The sequence below is a fragment of the Humulus lupulus genome, chromosome 2, assembly GCF_963169125.1.
Source record: "Humulus lupulus chromosome 2, drHumLupu1.1, whole genome shotgun sequence".
Taxonomy (NCBI): Eukaryota; Viridiplantae; Streptophyta; class Magnoliopsida; order Rosales; family Cannabaceae; genus Humulus; species Humulus lupulus.
Genome location: NC_084794.1, coordinates 262,047,891 through 262,059,194, shown reverse-complemented (window position 1 = coordinate 262,059,194; position 11,304 = coordinate 262,047,891). Strand labels below are relative to the sequence as shown.

Below are 11,304 nucleotides of genomic sequence, written 5' to 3'. Positions count from 1 at the left end.
ACATTCTCAACACCTTTCTTGTTTTTGATCGTTATGTCAAATTCTTGCAGGAGAATGATCCACCTTATTAATCGCGCCTTAGCATCCTCTTTGGAAAGGAGATACTTAAGGGCGGAGTGATCTGTGAAGATCGTAATAGGCGATCCAATCAAATTAGATCAGAATTTGTCAAGGGCAAAGACAACGTTAAGCAACTCTTTTTCAGTAGTAGAATAGTTCATTTGGGCACTATTGAGAGTTCGACTTGCATAATAGACAACAAAGGGTTTCCCCTCCCTTCGTTGTCCTAGCACAGCTCCCACAGCAAAGTTGCTGGTGTCACACATGATCTCGAAAGGAAGACTCCAATCGGGTGACTGAATGATGGGAGCGGAAGGGAGTGAATTGACCAGTGTTCGGAATGATTCCTCACACGTAGGTGTCCATTCAAAAGTGGCATCTTTGGCTAGGAGGTTGCTTAGTGGACGGGCAATCATTGAAATTTTTTGTATGAACCTCCTATAGAAACCAGCATGACCAAGAAATGACCTAACGTCTTTGACAGTCTTAGGAGTCGGCAGGTTGGAGATAAGGTCGACTTTGGATTGATCAACCTCAATTCATTTTTCGGAAACAATGTGGCCTAAGACTATGCCAGAAGATACCATGAAGTGGCATTTCTCCCAATTGAGGACAAGTCCTTTCTTAATGCATCATTTTAAAACAGCTTCAAGATGAAGAAGACATGTCTCGAAGGAGTTTCCAAAAACGGTTAGGTCATCCATGAATACTTCCATTGATTTTTCAATCATGTCACTAAAGATGCTCATCATGCATCTTTGGAAAGTAGCTGGTGCATTACACAAGCCAAATGGCATACGCTGGAAAGCAAAAGTGCCAAAGGGACAAGTGAAAGCTGTCTTATCTTGATCCTCTAATGCAATCTCAATTTGATAATAGCCAGAATAGCCATCAAGAAAGCAATAGAACGGATGACCAACTACACGTTCAAGGATTTGATCAATAAATGGGAGTGGAAAATGATCTTTGCAGGAAGCGGCATTTAATTTTCTATAATCGATGCACATGCGCCACCCCGTCGCCATTTTTGTGGGGACAAGGACCCCTTTTTCGTTTTGGATCACGGTGACACCAGATTTCTTGGGCACAACTTGAGTTGGATTGACCCACTTGCTATCAACTACGGGGTAAATAATACCAGTGTCTAGCAATTTCAAAACTTCATTTTTTACAACTTCCTTCATTGTGGGGTTCAGTCGCCGCTGAGGGTCTCTTCGGGGGATAGCTTCATCCTCCAGATTGATTCGATGGGAGCAAATTAAAGGGCTAATACCTTTGATATCAGCAAGGGTCCAGCCTATCGCAGATTTATGTGTCCGCAGTAGCTCGAGTAATTGCAATTCCTGAGAATTTTGAAGGTTGAATGAGATGATAACTGGAAAGGTTTCACCGTCTCCCAAGAAAGCATGTTTCAAACCCTCGGGAAGTTGGGTCAATTGAACAATTGGAACCTCTTCGGTTGAAGTTTTCAGCTGTGACCTCTCACGAGGTCGCTCTTCAAAGCAAGGTTGCCAAAACTGAGTCCGTCTATTGCGTGAGTCTATGCGATCTGATACTGCAAGAGTAGACTCAATAGAACTGGGACTTTCGTTGTTAGACAAAAGGAGGAGCTCATCAAGATTATCAAAGTTGCTTCGCAAGTGAACCTCCTCAGGAATTAAAGAGTCAATCATGAATGCCTTTTTCATATTGTTGTATTCCTCCAGAGGAGTGTCTTCAGACTAAGACAAGGTATTCCCCTATTTAATTAGTGTATTTTGAAATCTGAAAATTAAAGTTATTTTTATCTTCTATTGACACAAAATTGATTATATGCAATGGGGATTGTGGTATGTTTGCCATCAAACATATCGAGCATTTGGTTTCCAGGCTACCACTCGATACCGTTATCGATGAGAACATCCAGCATTTCAGGACCAAGTGGTGTGTGGAGCTATTCTATCAGAATTTGTCCCTGTGATGCTCTTTAAATTTTCTTCATACACATCTTGTATAGTATAGCGTATAGTTAGTTTTGTATATTATTTTTTATCAAACAATATTTTTTGAAAAAGTTATTAAATAAAAAAGTACTAAATTCACATAATGTGTCTGCCTCGACATCCAAACCAACAAAGTATTAGAAGAAGTACTCCATATAATAAATGCAGCAAAATCAATTAAATAATTACATAACACAATATTTTAAATCCTAGCCTTACATGACTTCCTATTGTGCCCACTACCACCACATCTGCTACACTTACGTAGCTTGACAATCTTTTCCCCGCGTGAAGCATAGCGATTTGTCTTTCGCCTACCCACTTTCTGCTTCCTGGGCCTTCCTACAGGGGTTTTCTCAACAGAGACGCCGACAACCGTATCTCTGATGTGATCAGGGATTACCCATTCATCCTCGTTCCCAACAGGGTAAATAGTATCTTTATAAGTGTCCTTCAATGCCTCGATTCTATAGTAAGGGGAACACAATGAGTAAATGTTTATGCTTCTTTTTCTGGACACCATCACCATTACCATCGACCACAAGAAATTCGTGATGACCAAGGACTTGGACATCCAAAAAAATTGCTTTATCACCTATTTGCTTCAAATCATTTTCCATCTCAGGTGATAACACAGTTGTTGCTTTTGCAGCTATTTCACGTCTATCTGCAAACCAAGACTGAAGAGTGAATCTTATGAATTCAAGAAAAGTGGTGACTGGAAAGCTCCTTGCCTCCTTAGTTTTATTGTTAAAGCTTTCTGCGTAGTTACTCGTCATGATATTGTATCGGTTACCAGGAAAATAAGCGCTACTCCACCTTTCAAAGCCAATTTCCTCTAGATATTGAGCAATGGGCGGATCAATTACCTTAATCTTGTCAAAGAACTTGTGAAATTCCGTTATTCGAAATGCGTACGTTGCACACCCCATGATGTCTTGCACGTGGTCAGTTTTGAATTTTGCCACAACATTCATGCAGATATGATGGTAACATGCACCGTGATAGGCATCTGGGAACACAAGCTCCAAAGCACGATTCATGCTTTTATGCCTGTCCGATACAAAAGTAAGGTTCTCAACGTCCCCTATGGCTTCCTTCAATTTTCTCATGAAATAAGTCCAAGAGTTATGGTTCTCACTGTCCACCAATGCAAATGCAATTGGAAACGACTGGTTGTTTGCATCCAACGCAACAACACAGAGCATGTGGCCACCATACTTATTCTTCAAGAATGTGCCATCCACACAAATTACAGGATGACAGTACTAGAAACCACGCCTAGAAACACCGAGGGAAAAGAAGCAATACAAGAAACGACCATCTTCTGCTACAAAATCAGTAATTGTACCTGGGTTCTTATGCTCCAATTGACACAGGTATCCAAGTAACTTGGAGTATGATTCCTCAGGTGTCCCTCTGACATACATAAAAGCCTTTTCTCTGTATCTCCACGCCTTCTCATAGCTCATTTCAACCCCAAAATGGTGCTTCATGTCCTCCCTTATGTTGTTTGCCAAGTACCGAGTACCATCGGTAGCAAATTTCCTCTTGATTAGGTACCCAACAACCCACGGTGATGCTTGATGGTGGTCCTTATCTCGAATTTCTTGTGAGCAAGTGTGTACTTCGTTGTATACAGTAATCTCGAACATTTCAGATTGCATTTTTTTCTTACCCCTCAATCTCCAACCACAATCAGGATCCTTGCAGGTAATGTACTACACATCAGTCCCAGATTTCTTCACCATAAACTCAAAATTATTCTTCATCGCAAATATGGATGCTTTGGTTTTCAATTCAAGCTTGTTCTGAAAGAACTTCCCAAGGTGCAATTCTCCTGAAGCTTTGCTAGTTGAGGAATGATGTTGATGTTAGGCCTTTATATCCTCTTTGGTGAACATGGGAGCACTCCATGTTCTACGATCTTCACCTAAGTCCAATGGAGAACTCCATCTAAAACTATCATCGGTTATACTTGGACCTGGATGAATACTGTTGGTCCCAGGTGTTTGCCGATCTTCTATTCTGCACTCCTCATCTACCATAACATCTTAACTCTGTGTTGGAAAATCTGCCCTAAAATCAGCAATAGGATCGTCGTTGACATAAGGATCGTAGCCATAGGGATCGTACTCCGCCATGTCATGCACAAATGGCGGATCTCTAGACGGGATATCATCATGGACTATGACGTCTGGATTTGTCTCAGAAACACATGTTCCAACGTCACCTTGAGTTCCTTTGAAACCATGACATGGAGGAGAAATGTTTTCTTCAAATCGAACTTATTTATTAACGCTGGCAGAAGCCGATGCATTTCTTCTACCTCCCTTCTTAATCAATGTCATACATAGAGGAATGAGCTTCTCTACATATTTCAATGCTAACCCAATGAATGCACGCACATGCCTATCATTTTTTATAACGGTATGTTTGACTGATTGTGATAGGCATGTGTACAGGACCTCAATTTTCAAGTCATGCACACATTTATCCACTTCAAGCTCATCGTACAGAATGTCAAGCAGTTGCTCATATGTCACACCCTTCTCCACGGGCAGAACTTGATTTTCAGTGTCTTTGAAAATCGAATCCCTATTTTCGAGTTCCCAAACACCATTGAATGCAACAAATATAGAAACAGTCGAATCTGCAACAAAAAAACAAAAAAAAAGGTCAAAAAGTTAAACTACAAGATTAAACAGCAAACTATCGATTTCTATCGATATATGTCGAGGCCTATCGAGGTCACATTATCGATGTATATCGAGGGAAATCGAGGCCTATCGAGGCAAACAATCCAATTAAATTTTTATACACCTATCGAGTACAGTCGTGGACTATCGAGGCAAACAATCCAATAAAATTCGTATACACCTATCGAGTACAGTCGAGGACTATCGAGGCAAACAATCCAATTAAATTCTTATACACCTATCGAGTTTTATCGAGTACAGTCGAGGACCATCGAGGTATTAACATCCTAACACTATCGAGGCACGTCGAGGTCCATCAAGGACCATCGAACCAGCATGCATGCAACACATCGAGGCCTATCGAGTTTCATCGAAACTCATCGAGGGAGGCAAAAATCTAGAAAAAAAAAATGCACGAAGTATCCAAAATTCATTCTGACAATGAAAAATTGCAATAAAACATGAAGGCATACACAAATTTGTTCGAAATAAGACAAGTAATGTAGACAGACAAGTTTCCTCACTACATATAATAAATATATACTTATCCATACGATTTTTGCCCCCAGATCCAAAATCTAAAATGAAGTTTCTTAACTTGAAATGACTCACAACTTGCTCCTAGATCCGAAATCCAAATTGAGCTAAAAAATTAGTATACATTAAGATAATGGTGGCTGGCTTTTTTGGTGTGTATGAGAGTTTGAGAGATAGAGAGGGAAAATGAAGAGATAGAGAGCGAAGACTGAGAAAAAAAATAAGGAAACTTATTTTAGGGGTATTTTGGAAATTCAGGAAAATATTAGAATAAAAATATGATATTTTTTAAATTTGGTATTATTTTGTCATTCTATCCTTATATGCGTCAAAAGTCAAATTTCCCTTACCATATTATCTCTCTCTCTCTCAGTCACGAGCCCACGCTGCAGCTACAGTTACCACGCTAAAACATCACGAACGTACGAACCACGGCCTGCCGAGTGCCGCCGCGTTTACTGGACTGCGGACGCTGCTTCCACTATCGCAGTTCTCGCCCGCCCGCACGCACTCCACGCCGCCGGCCAAGTGAAACCTGTAGGTAATTTTTATGGATTTTCGTGTCTAATGAGTTATGATTCTGTGTGTTTATGTGATTTCTCATCTTGTGGCCGTGGGTATGGGTAAAGGATATAAATGTTGATGCAGCAGAACTTCTCTCTTGTATTGTACAGAGCACTTGGCCCTGGCTTTTTGTGTTATTGATGTTGATGCATTGCAGTAGATTTTGGTAATTTATGAAAAATTAATTGTTATTGGTCATATCTACAAATCAACATAAACTTTCATGATATCAAATGTATAAATATAGCTAATTTTTTAGTCTTGGATTTCATTAAGAGATCAAACAAAACATTGCTAAACCTAAATGCATTTCACAATGTTAAAACTTGTCTATGCATAGAAAGAAAGTGGTCCAGAATTTTTGTACGGACGAAAGATTCTTGTGTTTTTGTAGTTCAAGCTTTATCTTTGCTAGATAAATACCTTGATTATAGGAGAGTGATTTCTTCTACTTACTAGAGGTGAGTCTACTGGACAAAATCAAATTGATTGTTTTGATGAATTTGTATTGTGGGCTGATACTTAGGAAAAATAGACCAGAGCATCTAGTAGCCTAGGTACCTCTAACCTCCATTATGAATGGTTACATTAATGCATTCAGCTGCAGAAAAAGAAAAATAGTTCACAATGTGTATGCATTTAGTTTAAATAAAGATGGCTTGAAACCACTTATAATTACTAAGCATCAACTCACTCTATAATTGGTGTTCTGATGAATCACTTTTCATAATTTTGTAAAAGGCCTTTCCTTTCAGAGTAATGAATTCAAGAGAGAAATCAAATATAGATGTTAAAACTTGTTTATGTTTATAATCTGTTTATATTTAAGTTTTAATTTTTTGAATGAGATGTGTTCAGATTGATCGTTTACCTGTACTAAATGGATTTCAACACAAACACCACATGCTGACACAAATTGTTGCCACTAGTTCAAACTAATTTGTATTAGCTTTGATTTTTTGAGCTGTATAATTAATCTTTCTGCTGCACATGCTCTCTACTACTATTTGACGAGTTAATACAAAATGACTAGTTTTTGCACTCTCTTTCACAATATTATTGCCTGCAAAGTCTCCTCCTTTGAACTATACTTTTTTTCTTTCTACAATTTAATCATTCTCACTTATTTTATTCAAACAATCTTTATTGGAAATACACAGTGAATCCAATGGCTGAAAGCGTGTGAATAAATCTAAGAACAAGGTAGCAGACGACGCCCAAAAATGTTACTTGAGAAACCCCAATTCGACCCAAAGGGGCCTCCTCCTCCTCTTCACCAAACTGATGTAGACGATGATGATGACAACGTCAAACAACTCAAAGAGTGTTCTTCTCTCTACTTGGCCTTACAGGTAATTAATTTATCCCCAAACCCTGTATTTCTATTTTAAATCCTAAAATCTGAAACAATGAGTATTTTTCTTCCCCACTCCATTACAGGATTGTCTTGTAAACACCAACAGGAATTGGAAATCTTGCCAGAAAGGTATAATTGTGTATAAGATATGCCATTTCCTTTGTTTTCATTTTGTCACTTAGTTGATATATACATATCTATCTCTATATATATATAGATATATTTATGTATTTAACTACTTGACAGAAGTTCAAGCGTTGAAGTCATGCAATGAGAGGAAAAAGAACGACAAAGGCAAGTGAAGGCATAGAGTCTGATTATAAATTCAGCGGCTTCTTTTCCCCCTAAAAAGTACTGTATCCAATGGATATATATTTCACGTAAAATTATTAATTTTTTTTAATAAATTGTTGGATTTCGACCAAATTGATAATTCTTAGCCCAAAGATATTCATGCCATTGGAAAAATAATAATAATAATAATAATAATAATAATAATGTATATATATATATATATTTGGCTCATTTGAGATCAATCTTTCGACATATTATGCTTAAGTCAATGATCATTACCTTAATGAAGAAATGAACTCTAAGGGAAAAATTGTCAATGTTGCTTTCAAAAGTCAAATTTACATTAGAAATGATAAGTTGCGTGTACCGTTAAGCCAGAGAATGATTACCATACCAAAATGTAGTACACTCTCCGCAAGGAAAGCAAAAATGAATTGCCCTGTTAATATAGAGGTTGCAAAAAGATAGAGCACACACAACACAAGTAGAGGATTCAACATAATTGATTGTCTTTTGGTCCATACAAATTTGACTAGATAGACAATGCAAACAATCACTATTTTAAAATCATTGTTCAAATTCATGAGTTTCTCAGTTATTACATACCCGACTACTCACAATCAGAAAACCTCTAAGACAACATGTATCATGAATTCTGCTCCTTTACTAGCTCGAAGGCACAAGGCAGAGACCAATATCTTATTATTCACTAACTACACAGATTTGGTGTTCATACTGAGACTGAAGCAGCAGCAGTAGCAGCATTGGCTGGAACAAATTTGACCGAAACGCTATTCACGCAGTGTCGTTCATCGGTTGGAGTTTGGAATCCTTCTCCTTTGAAAACATGGCCCAAGTGTCCACCACAAGCTGCACAAGTTATCTCAGTTCTTCTCCCATCTGGGTCCGGCTAAGGAAAAAAAGAAAAAACAATGGTGTCGTTTGTTATTTACATTGCAAAACAACAATGGTGCTTAATAAAAGACAAAGATACACACTCACTGTGCGGTTTATAGCTCCAGGCAGACCCTCAAAGAATGCAGGCCAACCACAGCCTGAGTTAAATTTGGTACTAGCTTTGTAAAGTGGTGTACCACAACCAGCACAATCATAAACTCCTTCTTCAAACAACTTGTCGTATTTCCCAGTGCCTCGCTCCCTACTTACATCCCATATAAAAACTTTAATTATACTTGATCAACGATACCAAGACCCAAGAGCATAATGTAAATCAGATTTTCAGTTTAAAACATACTTTTTTTAAAAAAAAAACTACACTTCCTAACTAAACAACAAAATTTGGAGACTATAAGAACTATAACAATTACTAGTGCCCATGAGGACTTTAACCACATAACTTTAATCACATGCCCAGGCCCAAACTTTTGACCTGTAATTCTTGTTTAAAACATGCACACATTTATTAGTATGTCGCATACGGCATAACACAAATCTGTATTGCCATGCTAATTATGATAGTCTTCCATGATATCTAAAACCCATAAAAGAAAATTTATACTTTTCTTTTCTTGATTTCCATAAAAGGGTCATGGTGAATGACTAAATAATGGTAATACTAGAACACACTAAGACCCCAAATCTGAGCATGACAGTTGACAGACCATATAAAATAACACACCAAACCACAAAAAGAGTATTCTTGAACAATGAAAAGGTCTAGAAAAACAAAATCAATTATATTACTAGTGTGTAATCCATACAGATATTATATATGAATCTTTTGTTATAAGCTCGAGAAATTACTCTGTTCCTTTTTGACGAAGAATCCTAAACTGTTCCGGGGAGAGAATAGCTCGCCACTCTTCTTCTGACTTTTGCACAGGGACTGGAGCAGGTGTAGCCGTCATGACGACCGATCTTTGCCTCTATCCGTCAAACTCAAGAAACCCGATTAGAATTAGATGTGATTTGGATTCGTTTTCTTGGAAAATATAAAAAATTTCCCGGGGAAATGAACGTGGACGGAAAATCGTCACATAGAGAGAGGGAGGTGACTTCTTCAATTATTATCGTTATTTTTTTTTGTGTGTGCACGTGCATAATTGTGACGTATTTTTTTTTTTTTGGGGAAAAGTTGAGAACTAAATAATTAGTTAAATAAAATTAGCCATTAAATATATTTAGTTGAACTTTACCTATTTTTATTATGAGACTTCACAAATTACCTTTATTTTGAGCACATGGTTCTAAGTGCTATTGTAATGTGTATTATATGTATCATATTATAGTTAAATTGGAAATGCATTCTAATTGTAGTGTGTTATATATATGTGTGACAATTATATTTTGTATGCCCTGATTTTCCCACGGGCTGTTTGGCGAGCTGAGCTGCGGCCTAATCATGATTATCTCGTGGACGTCCCCAAGACCGGAGCTTCTGTCACAAGGTCGTACCTCCTTAGCTCGAGGAAACCCAAGGGTTCGCCAAGATTGCCCAAGACTTGAGCAAGGACTCTGAAGGCCGAAGGTCGAGTTAGGTATCCAGCTCGTGGTACGAGCTGGATATGGAGGCTATGACCCTTTGTAAAGTCAACACACGCAAGATAAATGTGCATATATCAGACATCACGTGTCTGATATGCCCCTGACTTCTCGGACACGCAGCAGGAACGTGCGTATTCAGACACCCACGACTGGGTTGGGCCGTGCGGCCCACTATCTCCTTACTTATCGATTTGACCACACTTATGTGTCAGGTTTAGGAACTAATCATGAATGTCACAGAGTTTATATGATAGGTAAGAAGGTCACGGGATGACCTTCTTACCAACTCCCAGGTGCCTTCTCTTATAAATATGGAGACACTGGGAGATAATAGGGGTTGGATTCTTTATTGTAAGAAAGGCCACGTAATCAAATATCCAGTATAGAGCAATAATACTGACTATGGAGTAGAAGGATTTTAACCTTTGAACCACTTAAAAACCGTGTCTTGAGTCACCTTTTTCCTTCTCTAAGATCATATATCTGTTTCGGTTCACATTTAGCACTAATCCCTTTCTCTTCTTCTCTTAATTACCTGTTGGTGAAGAACCGCGTCAACAGTTTGGTGCTTTCATTGAGAGCAAGTTCGATTAGTGCTGTTGCATACATCCAACTATGGTGACAACTCGATCCAGGCACGGTAACGAGACAGAACAACATGATGGGTAGGAGGCTCATCATACTGCCATCCCTGGTGAACAAGTTCCTGAAGTCCAGCAGCAGCCAGGAAAGCAGCCGGCGGGCCAAGATGATACCGGTAGTTCGGCGCATCGACCGCCTAATCTGAACCCATGTTATTATACTGCGGTGGAGATGGAGAACGCTCAGCTGAGGAGCCAGTTAGCAACAGCTAGCCAGCAAATCAAGGATATGCTGGCCCGACTACCCTCTCTCACAACCGATGCTAACGTCGGAGAGAGGCAAGGTGAGGCTCCTAAGTCTCGCCGGGGTAATCGGTCCAGGCATAGCCGTTCGGACAGACTTCCAGCAGCCATCTCCACCCCTTCATCACACCATCGAGAGGCAAACTTCGAGGAAATGCCTAGGGCCGGACAACAGCAATACAGTCGTTCGGTCAGGACGTCGACTCCTAGCTCCCAACCATCCTCGAGAATGCCCAGAGGAGCTCGAGGAAATTCCCGAAGGATATCTAGGGAGGGCTCACGACATCGGCCCGTCCCCAACGACCGTCCTACACCTTGTCCAGACCACCAGGCGCAGGACCAGTAGGTTGGCAGGGCCGAAAGGCCCCCACCAAACTTGATTCGTCCTGACGGAACTAGGATCGCCTCTCCAGTCAGGCATC

At 39.4% G+C, this 11,304-nt stretch overlaps 2 protein-coding genes across 4 annotated transcripts; one reads left to right on the top strand and one right to left on the bottom strand.

The window, feature by feature from the left end:
- The first annotated feature begins 5,589 nt into the window (after positions 1-5,589).
- Positions 5,590-7,698, top strand: LOC133819316 (uncharacterized). 3 transcript variants are annotated; one of them, XM_062252519.1, is made up of 4 exons: positions 5,590-5,819; positions 7,003-7,194; positions 7,283-7,328; positions 7,449-7,698. In XM_062252519.1, exons 2-4 carry the CDS (start codon positions 7,066-7,068, stop codon positions 7,499-7,501), a joined length of 228 nt encoding a protein of 75 aa, XP_062108503.1. In that variant the 5' UTR covers positions 5,590-5,819; positions 7,003-7,065; the 3' UTR covers positions 7,502-7,698. The 3 variants fall into 3 exon arrangements, with proteins under 3 accessions (XP_062108503.1, XP_062108502.1, XP_062108501.1); XM_062252518.1 differs by having other exon boundaries at positions 5,593-5,815; positions 7,446-7,698; XM_062252517.1 differs by having other exon boundaries at positions 5,593-5,819; positions 7,446-7,698.
- A 262-nt stretch (positions 7,699-7,960) lies between these two features.
- Positions 7,961-9,478, bottom strand: LOC133819315 (peptide methionine sulfoxide reductase B5-like). The gene is made up of 3 exons (XM_062252516.1): positions 9,258-9,478; positions 8,496-8,652; positions 7,961-8,403 (listed from the first exon to the last, which is right to left on the bottom strand). Exons 1-3 carry the CDS (start codon positions 9,359-9,361, stop codon positions 8,224-8,226), a joined length of 441 nt encoding a protein of 146 aa, XP_062108500.1. The 5' UTR covers positions 9,362-9,478; the 3' UTR covers positions 7,961-8,223.
- Between the last annotated feature and the right edge of the window lie 1,826 nt (positions 9,479-11,304).

What these genes read in the sequence shown, in the direction of transcription:
- LOC133819315 (XM_062252516.1), bottom strand. Translation starts at nt 9,361, where the DNA reads ATGACGGCTACACCTGCTCCAGTCCCTGTGCAAAAGTCAGAAGAAGAG. An exon ending in CTTCGTCAAAAAGGAACAGA is followed by an intron (nt 8,653 to 9,257) that starts GTAATTTCTCGA and finishes GGATGTAAGTAG; the next exon opens with GGAGCGAGGCACTGGGAAAT. An exon ending in CTGGAGCTATAAACCGCACA is followed by an intron (nt 8,404 to 8,495) that starts GTGAGTGTGTAT and finishes TTTTTTCCTTAG; the next exon opens with CCGGACCCAGATGGGAGAAG.
- LOC133819316 (XM_062252518.1), top strand. Translation starts at nt 7,066, where the DNA reads ATGTTACTTGAGAAACCCCAATTCGACCCAAAGGGGCCTCCTCCTCCT. An exon ending in CTCTCTACTTGGCCTTACAG is followed by an intron (nt 7,195 to 7,282) that starts GTAATTAATTTA and finishes ACTCCATTACAG; the next exon opens with GATTGTCTTGTAAACACCAA. An exon ending in TTGGAAATCTTGCCAGAAAG is followed by an intron (nt 7,329 to 7,445) that starts GTATAATTGTGT and finishes ACTACTTGACAG; the next exon opens with AAGTTCAAGCGTTGAAGTCA.